The sequence below is a fragment of the Eutrigla gurnardus genome (assembly GCF_963514095.1).
Source record: "Eutrigla gurnardus genome assembly, chromosome: 23".
Taxonomy (NCBI): Eukaryota; Metazoa; Chordata; class Actinopteri; order Perciformes; family Triglidae; genus Eutrigla; species Eutrigla gurnardus.
Genome location: NC_139934.1, coordinates 14678020 through 14702786, shown reverse-complemented (window position 1 = coordinate 14702786; position 24767 = coordinate 14678020). Strand labels below are relative to the sequence as shown.

The 24767-nt window shown below is 41.3% G+C and overlaps 1 protein-coding gene across 5 annotated transcripts in view; it reads left to right on the top strand.

Annotated features, from left to right (window-relative positions):
- The window catches only part of nrxn2b (neurexin 2b), a 573287-nt gene that overhangs the window by 120244 nt on the left and 428276 nt on the right, over nucleotides 1-24767 (top strand). For all 5 annotated transcript variants that reach the window (XM_084003189.1, XM_084003188.1, XM_084003186.1 and 2 more), the window contains one exon: nucleotides 14301-14318. In XM_084003189.1, coding sequence (XP_083859315.1) covers nucleotides 14301-14318 — 18 coding nt within the window. The remainder of the gene's footprint in view (nucleotides 1-14300; nucleotides 14319-24767) is intronic.

Sequence of the window (24767 nt, the reverse complement as noted above, 5' to 3'; positions counted from 1 at the left end):
GATATGCATATTATGCTGACACAGGAATGACAGGACTGGCTGACTTATTTGGTTGCAAACGTCTGGAAGCATGTTTACGCTACAACATCTAGTCTTTACTGATTAAACATCAAATGATCGTAATTCACCCGTTTGAAGGCTCAGTTACAATGACTTTGACCCTGCCAATTAACTGCTAGATTAATCAACTAATACTAATATTGAGTGAATAATTTAATCAAGCAGCGGGGCTTGGCCACAGTAACCACAGGCCATTAACTCGGGTAGAACATTACAGCATAAGTCCAATCACATCTAACGGAACAAGTGCACTAATCATGAAGGAACAGAGCGTGGGCTTTGATAAGGAACCACTCCAGCATTTTACAAAGTGCCCTTCTTATCCCCTCACAGAGGTCCAAAGCAGACTGCAACGGTGCTTCTTTGTTGGGCCCAGGAGAGCCTTCAAAGTGTCATCTATGATGTTATTTACCCTTACTCATACATAAGTGCTATTGAGCCAAATCTTATAGTTTTCAAATTCCCTCCTTCTCCTTTATCCTTTTTCTCTCTTGTTCCTCTTCCTGACCTTCAAGGTCACCCACACTTTCTCCATTTATTATTATATATCTATAATTTATGTGCAATTGGTTGCACATTTAAGAAGTCTTTGCCGTGCTTCCTTAAAAACATATTTCTGACTTCCTTTACCCCAATAAGGTGCCTCTCCTAACTAGTTTTAAATGAGCAGGGAGGTTGTGAGCCATATTCAACTGATTAAATCTGTTTTTCAAACAGATAATAACCATCTAACAAAATTAAACTAGTATGGATTTCGAAGCATGTCAATTATCTAACATGTAATAAGATATTGCTTTGAGTGAACAGGGATAGGTTGTAATAAATGCCATGCATACTTTATGTGCTGTGCTTTGCTTTTAGTAATTATAGCGTACTCGTATCTGCTTGCAATTGCTTTGTTTGTACACCACATATATCCCTACTCAGATGCTAATTTCCTGTTTGTTTTAACATAATTCAAACATCCGCCTGGAAAACAATAGCTATCATCTATCTAAGATGAGAGGATATCTCTCTGGGAGTGCCCATTTTAACATTTATCTTTGCATGAAATCACCACTTTTTAGGAAAGAAAGATGTGTCGAGTCGTAGCCAGTGTTTAGCGTCCACATTTCGCTTGTGACTGACGCACTCAGACGCTCTCTCTGGCAGGCTGAAATTACACATTGTTGTGCAGCTCATAATGGCAACTCAGGGACCACTTTGGTGTTTTGCGAGAAGGCGAAAAATACACTTAATGAAATCAGCGTTCAAATTTGTATGTTTTTCCAGTGGCAGTTTTGAGAATGTAGACATAAAATGGAGCTCATTACAGAAAAGGAGGCAGAAAGCCAACCTAAGCCATGCAGGCTGTGAAAGCTGACATTTCATCAACTGAAAACCTCCAAAAATATGTCCCCGTTTTCCTGCAAGCTGAGAGAAGAGATGCCCAGTGAAAGCTGGCAGTGAGGCGTTCAGGGTAGGTTTTGCTTCATGCATGTGGCTTTAATATGTGTTTTCTATGTTTATATGTGGATGCGTTGTGTCCAACAAGCATTTGTGTGTTTGCATTTGTAATGTCAAGCTGCACTTGACATCAGAGGAGAGGTATGGACTCAGGGTAGCAGGAGGGGATTTGGTGAATTACCAGACTGCAGCCTCAGCATCGAGTCCAGAGGATTAGAGCATGGACTGGGGTCCAGCAAAGAGATGTGCAGACGCAATAGGAGAGGGGGATCAGTGTGTGCGTGTGTGTGTGTGTGTGTGTGTTTGAAGCATTGGTCAAACACTGGCTTCAAGCACCACCCAAGCAGAGACAGGTACCATGTTATATATCAGGCGTGCACCTTCAAGGTCACTGAGATGCACAGGGAGCATGACGCGTGCTGTGCCAGATGAAATTGTAACAAAGTCCAGCACAGGAACACGGTTAAAAGCACACTGATGACAGAGGACATGAACAAAGTGGATGAACACTCTTTACATGAAGAACACAGAAATTTAGAATTTTAGTAGAAGCCGTTTTCCCTTACTGAAGTCTGATTCATCCTAAATCTTTCATTATGGGAAGGGCTGCAGCACTATAACACAAATATGTCAGGAATGCATAAGCACTTTTCAAAAGCAAGGTACTAAGTTCTCTACAAATATATAACACACAAAAAAAGAGTGATTAACATTGAAAATGTAAACTGATATCATATCAAATATACAGGTAATCAGTCTATAAATGGTGTATGGGTTTTATTTTACTTCTTATATTGGATTTTGTGAGTCTCGCTGCAGCATTTTCAACTTGATGAGGTTTTGTATTTATTGTGAAAGGACTACAGCCAGTAGTAGTAGAATCTGGATGGTATGAACGTGTGGATGGCAGTTTCTAGATTGTTAGTAGATAAAAACGACTTTAAAAATATCTAATTTCCAAGATTGTACAAAGTTCCAAAAAGCACGACTGAACGACTGACTTCACCTGTTAGTCAGAGTTAAGTTTCTTATCGGAGATAACAGCCAGATGTCTGCACAGTGTTTTGATGCAACAGGATAGAGAAGCTAAGTGAGAAGAGAAGTGGCCCGGACCCGTGATAAAGGCTCCGGGTTTATCTGAGCTGACGGGATTGTATTTTGACCAGTTGTGCTTTTGGAATCAAACAATAAAAAGATCTGAAATAAGAGCAATGCAGTGTAGGATTAAAACGTTCCAAATGGCCGCACCAAATATATAGAAAGATAGGAATGAAACCAATCTGTACCTGAGATGCCAGCCCGATGCTTAAAATGTTAAAATCAAATCTAAAGCAAAACTGTATCAAAAGCTGCAGTAACATCTAAAACAAATAGAACCCATGTTTGTTTGGGCATTGTCAGCTGCTAAAAGCAAATCATTAAGAGCTCAAAGAAGAGCTGTCTCTGTGCTGTAACCTGCCTTCAAACCTTCATGCAATGTATCAAAGACGGTGCCATTCATATGATCAAAGCTCCCAAACAACATTTTTTTCCAATACCCATAGGCAGGAAGGGAACATTAGATCTCTTTAGGTTCTCTCTTTGAGAAGAGGTTGGACTGAAGCGGCCTGAGAACAATCATGCACTTGACCTGATAAAAGTAAGGAATTGATAAGTTGGGTAAAATCTTTCTTTCAAGAAGATAGTGTGTAGGGTTCCCAGCGTACAGGAGGATGAGTTTTAAAGGCAGTGTGTAGATTTTGGGGGCATCCAGAGGCTGTTGGTACCACACTTTTGACCATTACTTTCACAAGTGTGGGCGGAACACCGTAGCCTCATTAGTAGAACAACTATGTTCCTATTTATGACCACAGCACATTGCTCCTCTGTGAATATGCCAAATGTGTATTATGGAAACATTCTGTTTCCTCTAAATCAGTTGATAATGTAAACAGTCAGATTGTAATTCATTGCAAAGCCAACATGTCAGCACCATCAGAAGTAATTTCAACACCAACTACCACCCCATTCAGATTCAGTTCTTTCTTCTAACACATCACACTTTCTTTTAATATTCATCAGTTGATTTTCCAAAGATTTAATATCAGTTCCTTTTCAAAATTGCCACAAGTTAGATCCACCGCACAGCTCATATCCAAAAAGAAAGTTCATGGCGTTAAGAGCTGGTTGAGGACTGTTTGCTGACAAGTAACTGACATGTAAGAGTCTTCCAGCAAACTTGACAGAAAACAATGAGGACAAAACATCATGACAGATCTGTTGGTTTTCACCGACACACAGGTAAAACACAGCGGAGCAGATTTAAGATTGTGATCACATGTTGAACAATTCTGATGTTGTTTGCAGGTGATTGTTGGTCTGGTTCCCTCCATTTCGAAGGGAATGATGTAACTACCTTAAAGCACCAACATTTGGCACCATTTTCCTCAAAGTTTTTTGATACAGGGTAGGACAGACGTAGTTTGGTCGGTGCCTGATTGCACTGTTTACTGATACCCAGCCTGACTCTAATAACAGTGTGACGTGTGAACATGTGGATTGCACTTAAACCCAGCTGTGCCCATTTTTACAGTGATTTGCATCAAGGCTTGGGGCATTTTGCAAGTCTATTCTTTTCATTTACTCTCATTTTTATATGACTTAAGGAACACTAGGGCAGTGTGTGTGCATGTGAAGCCCATGCTGACTGGTGTTTTTGGACCATCTGTTTTGTTTTTTAGTCTCAATTTTTGCAAATGTTCCACGTTGAGGTCAGTTTGAATGCGATTACTCATCTAGTCCTACTCACCTCCGTTCCTGCCCCTGGAGATACGTACTTTGTTATATTTAAACCTGGAAACACAATTTTATGTTTCTCTCAAAAAACACACTTTATTTCATTTTTTCCACTCTGCAAAATCTTTCTGTCCCACACTGCTTATTTTCTCCGAGGAGAGCCACTCAAGTCTACTGGCCTCTAAGTGTCCAACAGACCAATGGAAATCACTCAAGCTATCAAGCCATCTCGGTCTGTTTCACTGTTACCTGGCAACAGAGCGTTCTCCCACTTTGCGAGAATGCAGAAAGATACAAATAAATAGATCAAAATGAATCAGTAGATATACAGTTAGATATTGTTTTTAATTATTGGAATAAAAAACAAAAACTGATCAACTTGAAAGCAACACTAATATTTGTAAATTATATGGTGTTTAGGGTTGTTGGTTGATTCAATGGAGAAAGGGGGAAAATTGTAGAGAAACCTTTTGAAAAGAGAAAATAATGATTTTGCCTGCAGCCTGGCTGAAATAATATCCTTAGATCCATTTAAGGCTTATGTTATTGCATCAGGCCTATTATAATTCAGATTCCATAAATACTGCTAACCACAAAGAGATATAGAGAGTGTACATATACAAATCCAGATAAGAGAAAACAAGTATGCGGAGAGGAGGGGATCAATCAGAATTCAAACAGTGCAAATTGCATTTTCTCTTGCTTTGTCTAAATTAATTCCACATGCAGTTGACCGTTCCTTTGATCGGCGGGTCTGCTTGTTCGCTGTGCTATCATTTAAGTGCTGCCTAATTGGATGCCGCCCATGCATCAAACACAAACAAACAAAGTGGCTTTTTTGTGCTTGTGAGTAAACACATACACCCGCATTTTAAAGTTGTAGTAAAGTTAAGTTTGATCCTAAGCTATCGGCTATTTACTATGTAATGTGGGCCTGCACTCAGCAGTCTACATAAAAGGGCTAAAGAGTAGCTCTTTGATTTCCTAAATTCCACTTTTCATAAAGGCTCTTGTATCTCAGGCTGATTTACAGTCCCCCACCTCTTTCCCTACCTTACACTGGCAGTCACCGTAACAAATAGGATGTGTAACCCTTGTTGACTGCTCTGGATTCCAGTTATGACCCTGGAATATGATCAAAAGCTAAATTTCTAAAAAAAAAAAAAAAACATGAATTTCATATGAGGGGACACGAGAGAGTGTTGCTTGTAAAAGCCACATAAAAGAAACATAGCAGCATGCTGGGGGTGTGGTGAGTGCTCTTCCAAACTGAATGCTCCCATTAGAAAGGCAAGGACAGGACAAGGGCAGGATGGGAGGGGGGGCACCATATGAGGAAAACCTGCTCTGTGCGATAATATTGTTGAATATTGCGATGACGGTATGACTTGTGATAAACAAATATTGATTTGTGCATATTAGCTATAGCTAACAGGTGCCACTTTCACTATAAAGCACAGTAAAATTCCTGACAATTTGTATACATTAGTTATAACATTATAGCTGTGGCCGTAGCATCGCGGTGTGTGTACAGTTTATTTGCCTGTGAATAAATGCTACTGCTAAATGCAGGGGCGGGGTTAGGGGATGGCTACTTGGGCTCAAGCCCCGGATGTTTTTGCCAATGCCCCGAATGTTTACAGTAGGGGGGGGGGGGGAAGCTCAACGCGGTTTATGTCAGTCTCCCATGACCGCACCGGAGTCTGGTGTAGCCTTCCTGCAGTACCGGAGTCCAACAGAGAGGCAGCAGCAGCGGGAAAGTAACCTGCGTTCATAGCCTGTCCTGCCAAGAAGAAGTGTGTCCTCTCTCTCTTTCCTGTGTTGATTCCGCCCGCGGGTTCAAATCGACATGTAAGATGGACGTAGCTACATGATGGACAGAAGAACGTTTTTCTCAGCGGTGGCGCAACGACCAACAATTAACGACCAACGTCGGAACAGATGTTTTAGGTCTGTGAATGTTAACATTAATACTCGGTGTGTGAGAAGTTATTGACTGACAAAGTAGTATCTTTCAAGTGCGCAGGTGGCCGAGTGGTTAGAGCGCATGCCATGAATACCCGTATACGCAACCGACCCCGGTTCAAATCCAGGCTGGTGGTCTTTTGCTGCATGTCACACCCCCTCTCTCTGCTGTGTTTCCTATCTGTCCACTGTTAATAAAAGGCATCTATGCCAGAAAAAAATCTTTAAAAAAAAGATTTAAAAATAGAGTTTTTGCTAGATGGTTTTCATTACCGTCGGTTGTAATAACAGTTAGCATACGCAGAATATATGCCAGAACTTTGCGCATACATCTTTCGTCCCTCTGGGCTAAGCCTCGGATCTCCCATAATCCTAGATCCGCCCCTGGCTAAATGCTAGTCCAAAAGACCCAAGCCGACTTCTGTGAAAGGAATTAGCCCGGAGTTAGCCACAACGGCAACCGAGGCCCACTAAAGGTGGGCTGGCCTTTAAGGTGGCATGCTATTCTGCTATATGTGTAACTCCTATACAAGACTCCTGTGTATTTATGTTAAATGCTGGGCTCATTTCAATGCCTCAAAGATCCACACAGCAGATAGACTGAATATGCATTCATAGGATAATAGTAACAATAATAGCGATGACGATGTTGACGATAGTAATCATCATTAATATGTTTAAGCACATTTATACCATAATACTAATAATAACCATGGTTATTTAAATTATACTTTCATACTGTTTTATCTCTATCTGTGATACCTCAATGTCAAATGATCACTTCTGTAATGACTTTTAGTAGAAAACATTCAACACCCTTTAATAGGGAGACGAGAGGCCTCAGAGAGCCTTACATATTATACAAAGTTAAGTCTCTCAAATGTTTTATTCAGCCAACTTTAATGAAATTATGACAGCTATTAATTATAAATGGAAAATAGCGACTAAAACAAACTCCATCCCAGGCTTTTGGTTGCAGCTAGAAGCTGGTTGTATGCAGTATGTGGTCTGCAAAGTGGTGCTTGCAAATCCTGGGATTAAAACTGAGGCTTCACAGTGAGTGAGTGAGCTCTTTTTGGTGGAGTTCTCCACAACCAGTGGTTTATCCATGCCTTGTGTCTACAGACGATGATAGCCAGGGTTGTTGTCTACACTGGCATTGGCAGATGGGCCCTTGGTTAAAATGACCCTCTCTGGTGAGCCGGGTGCCCTGCCAATTAACTCAGCAGCAGACTTGACTGGCATGGCGGAAGTTAACTGGTTTTGCTTTCCAGGGTGAAAGCACATTGTTGGATGTCTTTCTCTTTAAAGAGCAGTAACACACCTCTGGGGGAGGAAATCATGGTGCAAATATGGCCTCAGGGCTTGATTTGTACATTTACTATTGTCTTCTCCTGTTATTTCGTTGCATTGTAGTGCTGAGGCTGGTTTTCACTGATTCTGATGAATAATCAAAATTATAATGATTATGATTATTAATAATCATAATAATAATAATAATAATAATACTAACTAATTAAAATGTGTTATAATTATAATGTATTAGCAATCAGTTGATGTTGTGAGTGCATACTGAGTAGGTTGGATGATTGGCCGACTGGCCTAGCTTGTAAACACAGACCCTCCACGGGGTGAATATGAGTCGGTGATAATTACTTTTTTCAATGAAGGCAAACTTTCCCTGAGGTGACCCCTTCTGTAAAAGACATAAATCATTTCATAATAATTACACTTCTACGGCAGTATCATGCCTTTCCTTGGCTTTTATCCTTAAAAAATGCTGTGTCCCTGTCAGAGAATTGTGGCCTCTCATTGGACACGTGGATATCTCTAACTGTGTGGACTGTTGACGATGGACAGCAAAGCAGAGATAAGGATGAAGAATGGGAATTAAAGCTCAGGAATGTATTCATTTTGTCCACTTATTTCTGGTTCAAATGCTCTGCTTTGAAACCCAGTGTTGCATCAGTTGTAAACTCCATTGTTATATATGATATTTCAGTAACCTTTTAGCACACAGCAGTAGGTAGCTACACGGTATAACACCACTTCATTCAACTTGTTTCTTCATGTTCTTTGGGAGAATCAAATGTCCGCTCTTGTGCATTTCCACACCAAAAGCCATAGAACTCATGAATTAATTTCCGTTGCACCTCTCTATAGTCACAGTGACAATGGAATCATCATGTTATGTCATGTTCGTCTTTAGTTGTTTGCTTTCAAACACAGACATACATAATGGAGATTCGTCCGTGTTTAACTCACTTTCATTTACGCATCTGCACAAACACACACATTTAGAAGTGTGATAGTTTGGTTTAAGCAGAGAACGCTATATGTCAAAGTCAGACAGCGGATGATTCCTTGTCAGTGACATCTTGAGAGGAAATTAAGAGGAGGCACTGAATGTTACATGCTGATTCCTTTGCCTTGTTACAGATTAAAAGCTCCACTTCCAATGCTGCAGCCCTGGCACATCATGTTCTTAGCACTTGGCTGCATGAACATTTTAACTTTTGACAATTATTAGCAATCTACGTAATGACTAGACCAGCGATGTCAAATAGTTCAGTTAATCTGACAGCAGGTAATGGCCAATGGACCTAAGTGAACAATGCAGGGAACAGGAAATTACTGTGACACTTTTTTCTCTACACAGTTTTGTATTGAATAATTTAATGTAATGTGTTGTATTTAAATCATTGACATACACTTAGGCACTTGGCTTCCGTACTGTTAAACTGACCCAGGCTCAGGCACAACACATTACCACACGCCAGTCAATATTCCTTCTGAACTTTCCAACTTCCTAACTATAAACTTGTAGAAACTTCCCTTTCAAAAGGCTCTTATTTTACTGCAGCGGGGTCAGTCTGCTCAATGCAGTCCTGGTTCTGGTTCTGCGGTGCCCCCTGTCCCTCAAGCAGGCCTCGCAACAGGGCCTAGACCTCCGATGCCATCAGGATCGGCAGGGCACCAAGGCAAGCTCGGATCTGGGCCGCAGCTTTCCAGCTCACACTTGTGCTCCAGCTGATGGCCGAAGGTGGCAGCGGAGCCAGATCAGACATGCAATAACATGCCTGACGCTAGATAGCTTGGGTTATTTAATCAATATTATATGTCTGGAGTTAATATGTTTAGTAAATTTGTATAATGTTTAATCTTACAGTTCTGTATTTCATCCAGGCGATTAAAGTGATGGTTCGGAGTGAAATGGACCCTAGGTAATTTCCACCATGACATCCAGCCAAATACCCCCTCGGAAGCATTTTTAGCGATGGTCAGCATTGGTCAAGATAGGGCTATCAGCCGAATGGCTTAGTACTAGTGCTATGGTACAGTGTGTATATCTCGTAAATTACCCCACTAATAATGCATGGAATGTTACCAAACTTCTGCAGTAGTACACATAGGGTCTGTACTCACAAAACGAGGCATTTGAAAGTTTGTAAGTACATCAGGAGTTTATTTAATAGAACACTTGCCTGATAGCTTCTATCCTCGGCTGCTATGCTACCGCAGCGTAGACGCTACTTCCGTGTTTACCCAGCCGATGCCGTGACGCGGGTTTCACGCGAGTATGAAAAAGTTTCGCTAAATGTTTATAAATGCTTGTATTATCAGGTCAACACTTGTCAACACTTGTTGACCTGATAATAAAAGCATTTAAAAAAACTCAGCGAAACTTTTTCATACTCTCGTGTGAAGCTCGCGTCACGGCATCGGCTGGGTAAACACGGAAGTGCCGTCTACGCTGCGGTAGCATAGCAGCCTCGTTTTGTGAGTACAGACCCTATGTGTACTACTGCAGAAGTTTGGTAACATTCCATGCATTATTAGTGGGGTAATTTACGAGATATACACACTGTACTATAGCGCTAGTACTAAGCCATTCGGCTGATAGCGGCTATCCTGACCACTGCTGACCATCGCTAAAAATGCTTCCGAAGGGGTATTTGGCTGGATGTCCTGGTGGAAATTACCTAGGGTGCATTTCACTCCCAACCATCACTTTAAGTCATATAAATAGCATTCTTTACTAGACTCGTGTTTAAGTTGGTTTTCAATAAAGAGAGCCATTCCAGTAGTGTAATCCGTGCACAGGTGGTCATTGGGGTTTCAGGGTTTTTATTCCTGGCACAGCTCAAGAGAGCACAGTGGTGTGAGTAGTCTACTGCTTCTATCCATTTATCTTATTAGGTGAAATCCACCAGTAATGAGATCTTGATCAAGGCAGAATGCCAGCAGTTTTCCCTTGTTTGCTCACTGTTGTGGAAAATAAGCACGGAGCCATTCCAACTGTTGGGTTGTCACCTCTGTGTGAGCGCATGAGAAAACCTCTTTCCCCAGTCTCTTGAGGATTCAGTAAATGCACAATCATCTTTCCTATTTCTATACTTTACCCATCGCAGGGATAGGGGGAGCATGGCGTTGTAATATCTTTGTAGATATAACCATAGATGTATTCACATAGCAAGAGAAACCACCATGAGCAGCTATTGTTCGATGACAGTAGACAGAGATGGGTGGTGAGATTATATACTAACAGTGAAGCAGTTGGAGCCAAACTCAGTTGGAGTGTATGACTCAATTTATTGATTCCTAATATGCCCGTATTGACCATTTTTACGTCATTTTGTCTAAGATAATTAAACAATGTATATCAGTAAAGATACCGCAAATCACAATTATTTTGGCCAGGATAACGGTGACATTACATTTTCATATCGCCACATGTCTAACAAGGGCCACAGGTTTAGAAAACGCAAAACTGAAAATGCAATAAATAGTAAAATACACAATGCATGTATAGAGTGCAGACCTTGTGCATGTAGTTTATCAAAATATATATTTCTCTAAACAAACAATAATCTACAGAATCCAACAACACAATCAGCTAGCCAATGCTAGCTTAACTACGTTGATACATTACATAAAATCGAGTTCAACTGTGTTTTTACAGATTTATGTAGCTTGCTAAGAATCCTATGCGTTAAAAATACTAACAAAAATGCAAATAAGTAACTAGGTATAACACAACTCAACTTTTTTAAATCGATGCTGACAGCTTTTTTGCTGTTGTATGTGTGTTTTTCTTCTTTTTGTTGCCTCTCATTCATGTGTGTCATGTTCCCTTTGACAGACAAGTGGTGCTAGGAGAAAGGTGCGGAGAGTGTAATTTGACAGCAGACAGGGGTCACTACTCCTCAGCGAAGAGACTGAGGTGTGGAAAATACAAAACAATATGGGGGGGGGGTGGTCAGGGGTCATTTTCCAGCTTGCCTTTCCAGTGATGGCTCTGTGGCCACAAGAACGTACATGCACTGTTCGGTGTAATGAGGGGTGTGATATCATACAGTGTAGCTGGTGTGAAAAATGTGGCTAGGCTCAGAAAAGGCAACACACAGCTTACCAGCCTTGACCTCAATATGTTTTCCTTGTGAAATACAGAGCAACTCCCAAACTGTTGATGGCATCCAGCTGGGGTTATTTACTACAGTACAGGGGTCACTAGAGACGTTCAAGCTCTGCCCCTGGGTCCTATCAGCTCTCCACAATGATATATCATCAATAAAACACGGTCACCCCGAGCCTTTGTCCTACACTGTAAAGATGGCGCGGCTGCCATAACTTTACATTTGTACACAGCTGCCACGATATTACATGGGACCATCTATGTCTGTGTACACCTCTGTCCTCTGGCTCGCTGGCTGTGGCCTGGGGGAAGTAGAAAGCCGTGATAGATGAGCTATGTTTGACCAGCTATCTCTTCATTTGCTATCTTTGTCCCTCACACACATACGCTCACCCTTCCTACGCCCCCCGTCATTGGCTGTACCCGCATGTGCTACAGCATGTTTGCTGATGTCGGAGCAAGCAAGCAGCTGATACCACTCGGGAGCCGGAGATATCCTATGTCAAAATCCCGGATATTAACAAGCAAGGCCTGGGAGACTCAGAGCTATTGATTGCGTTGATTCCTCTGGCACCTTTACTTCCTTTGCCTTCATCCACTACTGTGGACCTTTAAGCGCTGCTTCAGCTGCTGCACCTGGACTGGTCGATCAGGAACTATCGGCAATGCAAGGCAGAGCGCCCTGCTCTCCATCTGCTCTGTCTGGGCTCGTAGCTCTGCTCCATGTGTTGGGACTGAAGAGGCTTCTTTTCACCTTGGACATCAAATGGTAGCCCTCGCCAGTAAGGAAGGCAGCCTATCGTTGGCCACTCTGTTCATGGCTGGCAGTGACACACTGTTGGGGAACTCACTGGCAGTTTAGTGGGCGAGGGTGTTAATCTCCAATTCCTCACACAGCGCATTTGAGTTGCACATTAAATGTATCTGTGAATGACTTTTAATTACAATTCCCAAAAACACGGCACCATTAAAACAGTAATGACCTAAACATTAACTTAAAGGTTCTCTCTCTTCCATCCAGTTAACATATTGTGTCATGACATAATGTTCTCTATGAACATGGCTTTCAAGTTGTTTATTACTTATTCAATAATCCAAGTTTACACTCGACACAGTGTCATCTTATGTTCCTTAAAATAAAATTGTTTACAGGCCAGGAAACCAAACGGCATCTTGTTCATAACATCATCCAGAGGTGCTCGGTAAATTTCTCTTGTATTCACTGTTAATAGCAAGACATATGTCGGCTGGTTCACCACACCTGTGTGAACCCAAAATAACAATTTAGCTGTGATTTAAATACAGTAAACATATGCAAAGGATGCTGAAATACCTACATAATAAGACAATTTGTGTTGCAACAGGAGAAGAATCTCGGCGGTTTTGCAGCATCTCATTATGTCTCACTCAAGTTGAAATATTTCAACTCACACAAAAAGTATGTGAATTTTGCATACTCACATCGTCCGTGCTGCCCGGTTCAAATTTTCATCTATTCGCAACTTTGTATTGACTTTGTATGCAATAGTGCCAATAACTAAATTCACTTAGCATTTGCTGTGAACCCACCTTTAAAGGTCATAAACTAAAAGAGAAAGAAAGTTTTCAGATGACTTGTTGTCATTTGCCATGAAGTTTAGCTTTACACCAGTTAATTGGATGCAGCGCCGCAGAGAATTGATCTTACCACATTCTCTGCACCTCTTTTAATACGCAACACCTGCCAACGGCTCCACTCTTTAATTAGGACTGACCTGACAGCATGGATCCATATTTCATTCAAATTATGCATTCTTATTAAAACTTTTTTTTTTTTTCATTTTATGATCATCTGTTGAACATTGGAAGAAATCCAAAAGGCGTATGAGTCGGGCTGTGTTCCCATTTTATCAAGCAGTGCGGTGAGATATTGGATGCTCCTTTTGAGCTTCTTTTTAAATTGCTTCCTATTTGTTCCTCTCTTCGTCGTCTCAATCTGTCACGTCACTTCATGCAGGCAGAATGCTATCCCTACTCCGACGCTACAACCATTGATTAAAAGCCGTTCTATACTGTTTGCACATTCATGCCGCTGAATTGTTGAAGTCTCAATTTTTATAATTGGTCTTTTTTATGCCTTGTGTTATTTGTTTTTATTGTTATTCCTCTTGACTAGGTCTGTTCTAAAACGTGCTTAATTGGTTAATCTAACGTTTTTAAAAGTCCAAAATGTGTTGTAAATGCAGTTAGGGAGAATATCTTTTTAAAGAACCAGACGACAACAACACAGTTTTTTTTAATGAGTTTGTCTTCGTGGAGAGAAGTGGAAAGTGAATGTCAAGAAGTTAGCTGTTGCCTGAGAGGTCCTCTTTCGACCTTTAAGACTTGTTTTAGAGAGAAAATAGGAAGGCTCTCTCCTGAACATCCCCGGTAGTTGTTTACCTCCAGCAGCTCAATTAGTAGCTCTGTCGAGGCTTGTGTGTGTGGAATGAAATCAACTGGTAATTGAAGTATATCTTAGCTATTTCTTCTCCCAGTGCTAATACATCTCATTTGGACATAACTATCTTGTGCTGAGCAGGTGTATTGTGGCATTTTGCTTTGTTCTTTGACTTAATCCGTCTTTTCTTTCTCCCCCCCTGCTCTTTTTCCTCTACAGGTGACTCATCTCAAGTCGGTAAGTCCACTTCTTTCCGTATTGTCTGCCACCTTTGCATGTTCTTTTCTATGAACCTGATGCCATAGCAACTGAAAGGTTACAGTCCCTCTTTATGATACAGTGCAGTTAATTAAGCATGTGCAAACACTAGCCGACACACAATCATGTTGCCACTTATCTCTTCACTTTGTGTACAAACTTTCTAATTGCTGAATAGAAATCACTGGCGAACACATTCTCTCTGCCCCTCCTCTCTCGCTCTCATTCTTTATGCATTGCAACTATTGGATATTGCCTACTATATTCCCTTTAATTTGTTTGGACTCTGTACTGGAGTATACTAAATGTCTACTGTGGAAAGACAAAACTCTCGGTCCCTACTTTGCGAGTCTCATAAACTGCATTACTCTCCAATGTAAATGCAAATTTGAAAGGTGTCAGCGGATGAATTGCCAGTTTGGGAGCCCTGGCACGATTTTGGTTTGAACAACGTTGTACTGTACAACGACTCAGGACTCAATGACTTGTTCCTGTGTCTTTTTTTAAGTCTTCAAGGTTCGTGAAAGTCACTCGTCTAGTGGCTCAGACACCTTGATTAAGATTTAGAGGTAGGACATTCAGGAAAAAGACTTATACCCTTTTCATTCACCCATTATTTGTTCATCAGCCTCAGGCTACCAGGCTTTCAGTTGGTGTGGTTGAGTGCTCCCCATGCTTCACTGAGACTTTTGGTTACAATTCATATCCTCACTACTATTAATGGCTCACCTTCTTTTAGCTAGCTTTTCAAAATGACCTTCAAAATAGTAGTAAGTAACATGGGAGATGCAAAGTTTTCAGCGGAATCCATTTCATCCTTCATGTTGTTGTGTAGCGGGCCTGCAGTGCTCTGGACCATTAAGGCATTTATTCAAAGGCGGACAGAGACTTTATCTGTGAATATGCTGACATGTCACAGGAGGCTAGCTTTCTATCAGCATATCATTTGGAATTAGAGGGGCTGGGAGACACGGGCGAGGAATACGCTTGGGATACTGGGATCAGAGCAGAGATGGACAGACTAATGGGGCGCATCAGCACCTCACACAAACAGGGAGAAAATGAGATGGGAAGAGTTTAAAACTCTCGCTCACAGCACTTTCAGCAGCCAACTCCTGCTTTACTGATGTGTCAGTGTTATCACTCGCCTCCTAATAATTAGCTTTGTCTACTATGCATTATGAACGCGCAGTAGTAATCATCACAGCAGGATGTGAAAAATGCATGGAGAAAAAAAAAAGCATGCAGTCATGATAAACGTTATTTGAACCAATCCCACGGTGGGTATCTTCCCCTGTGAGTTCTGTGCTTTGATAATTCAAGCATGTCGCCTGATCCGTATACGTAAATGGTAGTGTGTGTGTGTGTGTGTGTGTGTGTGTGTGTGTGTGTGTGTGTGTGTGTGTGTGTGTGTGTGTGTGTGTGTGTGTGTGTGTGTGTGTGTGTGTGTGTGTGTGTGTGTGTGTGTGCGTCTGCTCGTCTAGCTTTGTCCGTTCAGCGTTTGGCCCAGATGTCGTCTGAATACTAATAGGGGTATGTTTGCCCCCCCACCCCGGGTGCAGTGCAGAGTGGATACACATTCTCACACACCACACCCTTTTCTATCCACCCTGCAAGAATCAAGAAAGGCAAAGAAGAGTGAAATAATTCAGTTTTGCTTTTGAGATAAACAGCGTTCTGTGGTGAATTCCAAATAGTTCTGGCACGTTTGCATTTCCGTGTGAGCACGGTTTGTAGACATGTGAGATTAAAACAAGAAACATTCCTTGTTTTCTGAGCAGCTTTTCTTTATTTTATTGTATTATTGTATTTTAGTACTGCAGTCCAGAAGTAGAAGGAAGTCAACGATGATTAGCAGTATGTTCCTTTTGGGAGGGAAACATAGTTTTAGTTTTTATTTTAATGAAAGTGTCTATAGATTAATTAGCATTATTTATCAACTGTGCAAAAGTCATTTTTTGCATTGAGGCAGTCATTAACTTAAATGGCTTTTTGAGGAACTGCACTTCTCCGTTGGCTTCATTTTTCTGCACCGGTGGTTTCCGCTTGTGGATAAAACTGCTAAGTCTTACTTACATCATCCCTCTGAGGTTTTTGTCACAATTCAGTAAATGCAGTCTAAATCCACATCATCACATCCAGCTCCACACCAGTCAAAGGATTTGACACTCGGTGTTGCCAAATATATCCCTGCTGGAAGTTAACGTCGCTGTTTTTTCTCGACAGTTAAGTTTCCCCTCCTCTCTGTCAGACTCACGAGGAAGGTAGTGGCTGAGGTAATTGTTGTTCCGTAACTGTAGAGGCAGGCAGCCACACTACAAACATAGATCCTTATCCTACTGCTGAATTTCATTCCGACTCCAAAAATGGCATTGGCAGAGGCAGAGACATCTCATCTCTCCGTCTCTCTCAAGCCTTGTTCTCCTCAGCTCGTGATTAGCATCTCTCTATCTCTCTCTCTCTCCCTTTTTTGTCCCGTGAATGCCAACCTCAGGCTAGTCAGAGCCAGCGGAAGCCTCTTCAAGCTGAAGCTGAAAAGGGATTGGCCTGCTCACCACACATGATGCTGCAGATGCTTAGTGATCCACACATCTTCAATTAGGGCCGAGACAATGAGGGATTCAGGCTCTCTCTTTGATGGAGAGTGGCGCTTCGCAGAACATGTTGTTTTTCCTCTACATTCCCCATCTAAAATGTTCAATAGTCAACAAACCCTTGAACAAAATGTGTCAATACCTTTTTAAAATCCAGTCAGAGCTGTTTTCATACGACTCCCAAAGTCTAGCCTTGTGTCTTTTCACAGCTGGGAAATGCATTTGTGAAAAGTTGCTTCTTTCTTGGCAACTTGTTCATTGAAATGGCTCATCGTAATTTATGCATTTCTTCATCACCTGGCTCATGCGGCACATTGAGGCAATGTTCAAGTCCAGGTTTAAATATCAGCCACACGTGTGGAAACCAAGATGAGAAAAACACCGTATTGTTCCTGGAAACACAACCTCTACTTAACTGATTCTCCCTGCCTGGTCGATAAACAGCACAGCCTCAAAAGAGCACAACAAGATGGGCCAACTGCGATGTAAGTCCCGAGTCTGTGGTCACATTTACATACTAGAGGAGGCCGGTAATGAGATAGCTACCTGAGATAATTGCTACTCAAGGCGTCCGGCTCTCATTCCCTACCACAGGGAACCAGTTTAAATGGCTACAATTAGACGGCCACTCATTTGCCCCATTTGCGGCCCCATTTATGCCATTTTATGCTCCACTGTGTCTTCACACAATGGTGGCTTAAATAGCGGAAACTTGGACGAGGGCCAGGAAATGAGCAAAGATACATAGATATGCAGATTGGAAGATGATTGACATACATGGGGAAGTAATAATAGCATGCGTCACTACAGAGTCACTTCCCTCTGTCTTTCTTATGCTTCTCACATTTGGACAACATCCTGATAAGCTGGATTGCATTTGCAACTGATGGTGAAATGTGTCTTTCCTTTATCAAAATATTCGGTTGTAGTTTATGGCTTCTTTAAAGTCCACGAACATATAGAGAGGGGCCCATCTGAACATCCTTTTGCTGGTCATTTAAAAAAAAACTTTTATTTTTTTATTTTTTTGTTATAAAGTGAATCTGCTGAAATATTTTCAATTTTTCTCTGCACTCAACCAAAACACGGCTGTTTTTAGCAAGAACATTATTTTTCGATCTGACTTCGTCCTTTAGATTAATTTGTGTGTTTCTATTGTTGGTATACAGAATGTGGCCCGGCGATGTAATACATGGAGTCTTTGTTATTGTAAACATTTCTTCCTGGGTAGAACTGGTTAAGACGGCGCAGTGATTATGTTTTTTTTCTGATATTGATCGATCTCCAGTAAACCATGATATCACATAATCCCATCAAGTCTAATAACATTTGTTGGCAGCTCTGGTTTACTCATACCTTTTCACAAACGTGTCATTTAATTGTCAGTCTGCTCTGCAGATTACAGGACCTGTTTATTTTCATGTTGACGGCACATTTTGCTATTGGATTTTGTGATGATATTTAATATAGACGTTTTATTAATAAGTGTTTTGGTGCCTGACCATTTATATCCATGTTACTGAGAGGTGATTTTGATTTTGGCTGTTAAATAAGCATTTAACATGTGTTATATTGTGTATGATAACATCCCCTATGTGTCTGCGTAAGGAAAGTATGAGGCACAAGAGTGAAAATAGGGTTCTACTTGATGAATTTAACTTTAAAAAAGTGTCAACATATTCCTGCAAATGCAGTAGTAATGTTCCGGTTCTGAAAGGGTTTTATTACTTTAACCCCCCTGAATTTAAATATTAAATTGAACACATTACCTGACAAAAGTATCTGCAGCTTCTAAGCTTGAATACTTCTTCTGATCCATTTGTTTACTTCCTATTTTACCATCGTTAGACTTCAGTCAGGTGTAGTGGTGAGACAATATATTGGAATATCGATTAATCCTGATACCTGATACACCTAGTGATATTCATAATATTGTTGTCATGGGCAAAATATTGTGATAGTATAATTTCATGAGTTGTTTTTTTTTTCCAGAAAACTATCATTGACTTCAGACTAACTCAAACGTGTTTAGAAACGATGTACGTAACCTGTGTCACTCATGTCAAGGCAGATGTAAATGCTAGATTGAGAGGGAGTTTGTTCCTCCCAGTACATAAAACCATGAAGTCTGGCTCTATATTCAGTGAGACTGTGGTGTGGCTTAGAAATAACATCATTAACACTAATGACTATCAATCCTGATTCTTAAAATCTTAATGTTGCAGACGGTGACTCTGTAACTGCTCCGCTGACCCTTTTCGGAGGCTGGAGAAGTCCCTGATATGGCAATCACTCAAACCTACTGCTGTTATATTTTATCCTTGGCCTGTCTGAAAGGAATAAATTAAACAGTAATATCTTAACTACTCGGAAATAGCGTTGGATTGTTATAAATGATGGCGTGCCAGTAGTGTGCGATGTGCGGGATAGGACTACACACTGGGAATAAGAGATGTAGAGTGCTGCTAGATAGATCTACATTGGTTTCAGCATGTGAAGATTAACGGCATCCACTCCCATTAGCCTCAGAGTAATTGCTACGACAGCGATGAACATTCCATAGCTCTAATCCTCAAATCAAAGAGAAGTTGCACAGACCACCAACATTCAGGTTTGATTTCCTTCACTCAAAAAACCCCACTTAATCCTTCAATCTTGTTCAGAGATCACAGCGCGTCGGAGGCGACTTATTTCCTGCATTTGTTAATTAGCTGGAATTTGATTCCAGCGTTGTTGAACGACTGTCACTTACCACTGAACAGTTAAAGTATTGCAAGATTTGTGGAAGCAAATATCTAATGACAAAGGTGGCTTTTGTGAGCAAACCTGGAGATTTGCCAAGCTTGCTATGGTGTGGTACACATACTGTGAGGGGAAAGCTGCATCTCCTGTGGAAGAGTTTACAGCGTGAATACAAAGACACATGTGGGCCAGTCCGGGGTCTCAGGGAAGAACAGTAGAGCGAGATGAAAGGTGCAGGGAGAACAAAGCATGTCTAGGAGGTGAGCTCGGCGTGTAAAGGTTGTTTTGTGCATGCGGCGTGCAAACACACTCTTGTGAGACACGGTGGCAGAATCGGTCAGAAGCAAGGAAAGCGGCTTTAAACTTGACCTAACCTTACAGCTAATCCCACTCTGCTTTAAGTAACACCGAAACGTACTGTATCTGGCTTAGATTCATACCATGACTTGTGGCATTTGTGTGGAGCCCAAGGCTCGACTTCATTACAATGCTCGGCAGGCTTATTGCAGATCTATTAGTTTGATTTGGCTCCATGAGGGGGTCGAGGGAGAGAGGGCCAGACTGATGTGGTTGTATAACGGGAGCAGCATGGGGGTTTGCGAGGGGAAGGCCGGGCCGCTGATGTAGATGGGCCTCCGTGCCCTGTAGCTCCACAGCTTAGAGGGAACGTTTATTCACAGCCACAGCTTATTCCCAACAGCTGGTGCTGGGTACTGCCCAGGGCCTATCACATACATTAACACACGCCATCACACTCATCTGTACGCTCTCACTGTTTAAAATAGAATACAGTCATTCCTTTTTGATGTATGCTGCTTTGATAGCAGACTGCACACAGGAGATAATACGCCACATCAGGAGCCATTTTCATACTTTCTTTAACAGAAGACATTTCATTTCCTGTGGTGAACATTGCTGTTGATATCCTGTTGATCAAACTGGACTGTCTTTTGTGATTTTATTTGTGACTATGACGCTACCTTGAGTAGCTAGTAAGCTAGAAAAGTGCTATATAGATGCAGGTCCATTTACTATTTACCAATAATGATCAACATATGCTTAAATTTCTTAAAATGGCATTTCAACATCCTAGTTCCACTTTTATTACAACATTTATTAAGGAATACATATTTACATTGCATCAAAGATAGCCACACATCTCTTTTTAGTGAACACCCTCTTTAGTGAAAAACAATCAAATAATCAAATAAAGATGATCATAAATCATAAGGTCTCCCTGTGTCAATAAATGATGAATAAATACATTAACTATTGATTTTGTGTCCTACATTTTTTAAATTGCGCTGTCATTTTGACTTCTCTGCCGTGAAAGTGAACGAGACAACTTCTTCAACTGAGCCGTGACGATATTCACAAAGTTAAAAGCTTTGAGTATGTGGAAAGTAGAAGTACAGAATATACAGTATCCATTCTCTCAATCCAAATAGATCACACACACACACACACATACACACACAGAAACTGTTGCCTGTCGTGTGGTGGCAGACACAGGCAGCAGCAGACCACTCCTGCAGACACTGTATGCACATCGCGTTGAACTCTGACACTGAGTGACATCACGTCCATGCAGCGTTCAGCTTCATAGAAATGTGCTTCTTTTCAGTCTTGTGTGAATGTTGTGACGGACGACTTTTTGCCAAGGTCAACCCCTGCATATATTTATGAAGAGCTGCGGTGACTTTGTCAAAGTTTACAATTAAACCTCCCAGGCTTATTTAGAGGACGGCTAAATATTCACAACACTTCCTGTAATGCTGTGAAGCGAAATCTACGTCATTCACGTATTTGCATGAGTTGAATATTTCAAAGCATGTCGGCGTTGAAAGTTGTTGGTGAATCAAAAATGGAGGAAAAACATGTACCGACCAGACTGTGTGTAAACCAGAGACTATCAATGGTACAAACAACAACAACATCGCTGCCATATGTATGTATGTTACGTATGTCTTGATGATGTTTTAATTGTTGGTTCGTGTTAGCTACAATGTTAGCATAGCCTAGCTCCGATCGATCCCAGCTCCATTCAGAAAACCAGTATTTTAAAGGTTTGCCAGTCGTCTTGCGTTAGTTTTTTATGAATATGATGTAAAGTGACCACATTTTGATGTTGAATATGTGAGCAGAGCCACAAGCCTGGTTTCCACCATTCACATGTGCTTTATTGTTTGTTTCTGCATCCTTACATCAGCTCCAACAGTCTTTAGACATGGCGAGGGAGTTCACTTCATATCTGTCACGTTGTTTCTTTGCTTTGACAATCTCACGGCTGTCAGACACCAGCAGTGTAGCTACATACACTCACGCAGCCACGTTGGCTTCATTAATCACACATTATGTGGACGGCATCATCGGCAGTGACATCTCAATCTTCATCAAATGTCAAAAGGGGAATCAATAATGGAATGGAGTGACATACCAGAACATGTATTGCCTCGCAGGATAAAAGATAAAGAAACGTAGAGATAAGATGATGAAACAATGGAAAACACCAGAAAGAGTGTGAAATAACATTGGATGTACAAAAGCAAACAAGCATTTCAAGTGCACTTGAAATATGAAAGGAGGTCGTGCAGACTGAATACACCATACATGCTCAAATAAATGTCAAACACCGTCATCAAAGAATGATATTCACTGCATTTATCAAGTCATCTTCTCATTTTTACTTTCACTTGACTGCGTCACACTTGGTTTGGCTGAGAAGACATTGTGTGCAATACAATACATTACGTTTGGATTTTACATAAATACCATAATGTCATAAATATTGCTATATGTTTTAGCTATATCTCACCCAATGTAAGTGAGACTACACACGACTCTGCAGTACATTGTCAGACTGGCCACTGGCGCTGGTGTTAATCGGGCCGCAGTGATCGAAGCAGAGGTCTGAAACTATTGAGTGTGTGTGTGAACTTAAAGAATAACGCAGTGAGGAAGATAGTTAATACATCATTACAGCACTGAGCTTCTGGCACATTTAGCTGCTTCACGAAGCCACTCTTCCCCTTCCTCCGTCTTGCATAACTTAAGCTCCGGGGCTGGTATCAGATTATAATTTACCTCAGCGGGGGATCTGATCTGACCTGTGCTAATGTAAAAAAAAAAAAAAAAAAAAAATCTGATTGTGATTTCTGCTACACAGACAGAAATGGAAAAAGTATAATTTCTGTCACGCAAAGAAGAAGAATAAAAACAGAATTTGCATCACTGGAGGAATTATTATTTTTATAGCTGCAGCGTTTACAAAGCAGTAAAGTGGTTGTTATAAGTGACTATATACACTTTGATATCATTCCTACATTGATCTTTGCATAATTTCAATTGAGGTATCCAATTTCCGAACAGTGTTTAAAGGAAATTCTTGCCCCATACCCCCCTTGCGTGGCCCTGGGGCCCTACATGCAGGATTGATACAGATATTGTTTTTCTGGAGGGACGCTTGCCCGCCTATATGCTAACACTAAACTGCCCGTCCCTCCAGACCGGACCATCCATCCTGGTGTTAGCCATGACGCAGCCACTGTTACTGTACCTATTAGAGATAACTGCTCTGTGGTTCCCAGGTCACAGTCAGCAGGAGCCCACAGCAGGCCTCATCGATAGGGAACCCGATCGGGGGCGATGAGGCCTATGAATCAATCTGTCTGGATACCAACCAACAAACACACACACAATCTACAGCATGCGCCCTGCCAGAAGTAAGACAAATGATCCATAGAAGGAATAGGGACACCCACTACCAGCAGGATCACCAACCATATTCACACCCATACACAACACTAATGCAATGTGTTCCAGATTAACGGCTAGATTATCTCAATTTAAAGAGCTATTAGAACTGTTAGTAGTGTTTTGAATTAGGTTAGTTCGTTTAATGAGCTTTTTCAGCAATCAGGCATGCAATAAACTGCCATGTGGAGATAGTGTTTACACGCTGTCATTCTGCACAAACAGCTCTCTCCGTCTATTGTGAAGGCCGCTGGTTCCACTGCTTAGATTTCATTACACACATTAGTGCAGCTTGTTCTTCCTCTTTGAGGTGCATCCATATAGCATAAACATGGCCTTGACATGTTGCTTATTAGATATCAGATGAATTAAACTCAGTTGTATGTATAGTGCCATATCATAACAAATGTTATCTCTTTACATATAGAGCAGGACTGGAACAAGATCATGGTTTTCAGAGTCAATGGATTTCAGAGGCCCAGCATCACTACAGTGGAGAGAGAAACTGCCTTAACAGACTTTTAGGCAGAAATCTGGAGCAGACCAGGCTCTTGGGTTCCATCTGCATTTGGTGTTTGTCGATATATGGATGGAAATTCAGCAATGCAGACTTGTAAATCTATACGCAAGGTTTAATAGTGTTGTAGCAACATCATCTGCTGTTGTTTTTTTAAGTAGTCAGTTGACAGAACAGCGTTGGCTGTGTTTGCCAGGTCAGTTTAAACTGTCCAGCCTGAAATGTGCTTGGAACCTGCCCAGAGGAAGCTTAAACTTCCCCAGGAGTGTCTTACCATGCACTTGGAATTAGTCAATGGTCAGCATGCCTTTTAGGATGTTTGTCGTGTTCTTTTCCCACTGCAACTAAACCATTGCTGCAACTGTAAGACAATTTAAACATATCCCAAAAAAGGTTTGAAAACAGCTGTTAAAGTTGGACTTTCTAAACTTTTTAAGTATTGTACAGCTGATATCTATCACCTCATATGATAAGACACAGTGGGTTTGAAAAAAAAAATGGTGTTCCAGCATCTCAGCAGCCAGGTTTATGTTATTTCCTATCTCATAAACGTGCAGAGGAGAACCTCACAGCCATCGGTACAAGAGCCGGGAGCCTCGATGGCGGTGCGACTGAGGCTGCTGCATCGCTGCTCTGCCGTTTTACGGTGGACGAGCTAGCGTTTGATAGGACCCTGGTTCCCTGGCTTGTGCTCTCAGACAGTGTGTGAATGTTTGCTGGATGGATGTTTGATGTCTGTAGCTGGCAGAGGATTTCATCACAGCCCCTCCCTTCTCTATCAGAGAAGTATTCAGTGGCTGGTCTACAGTCTGCACGCTGTGT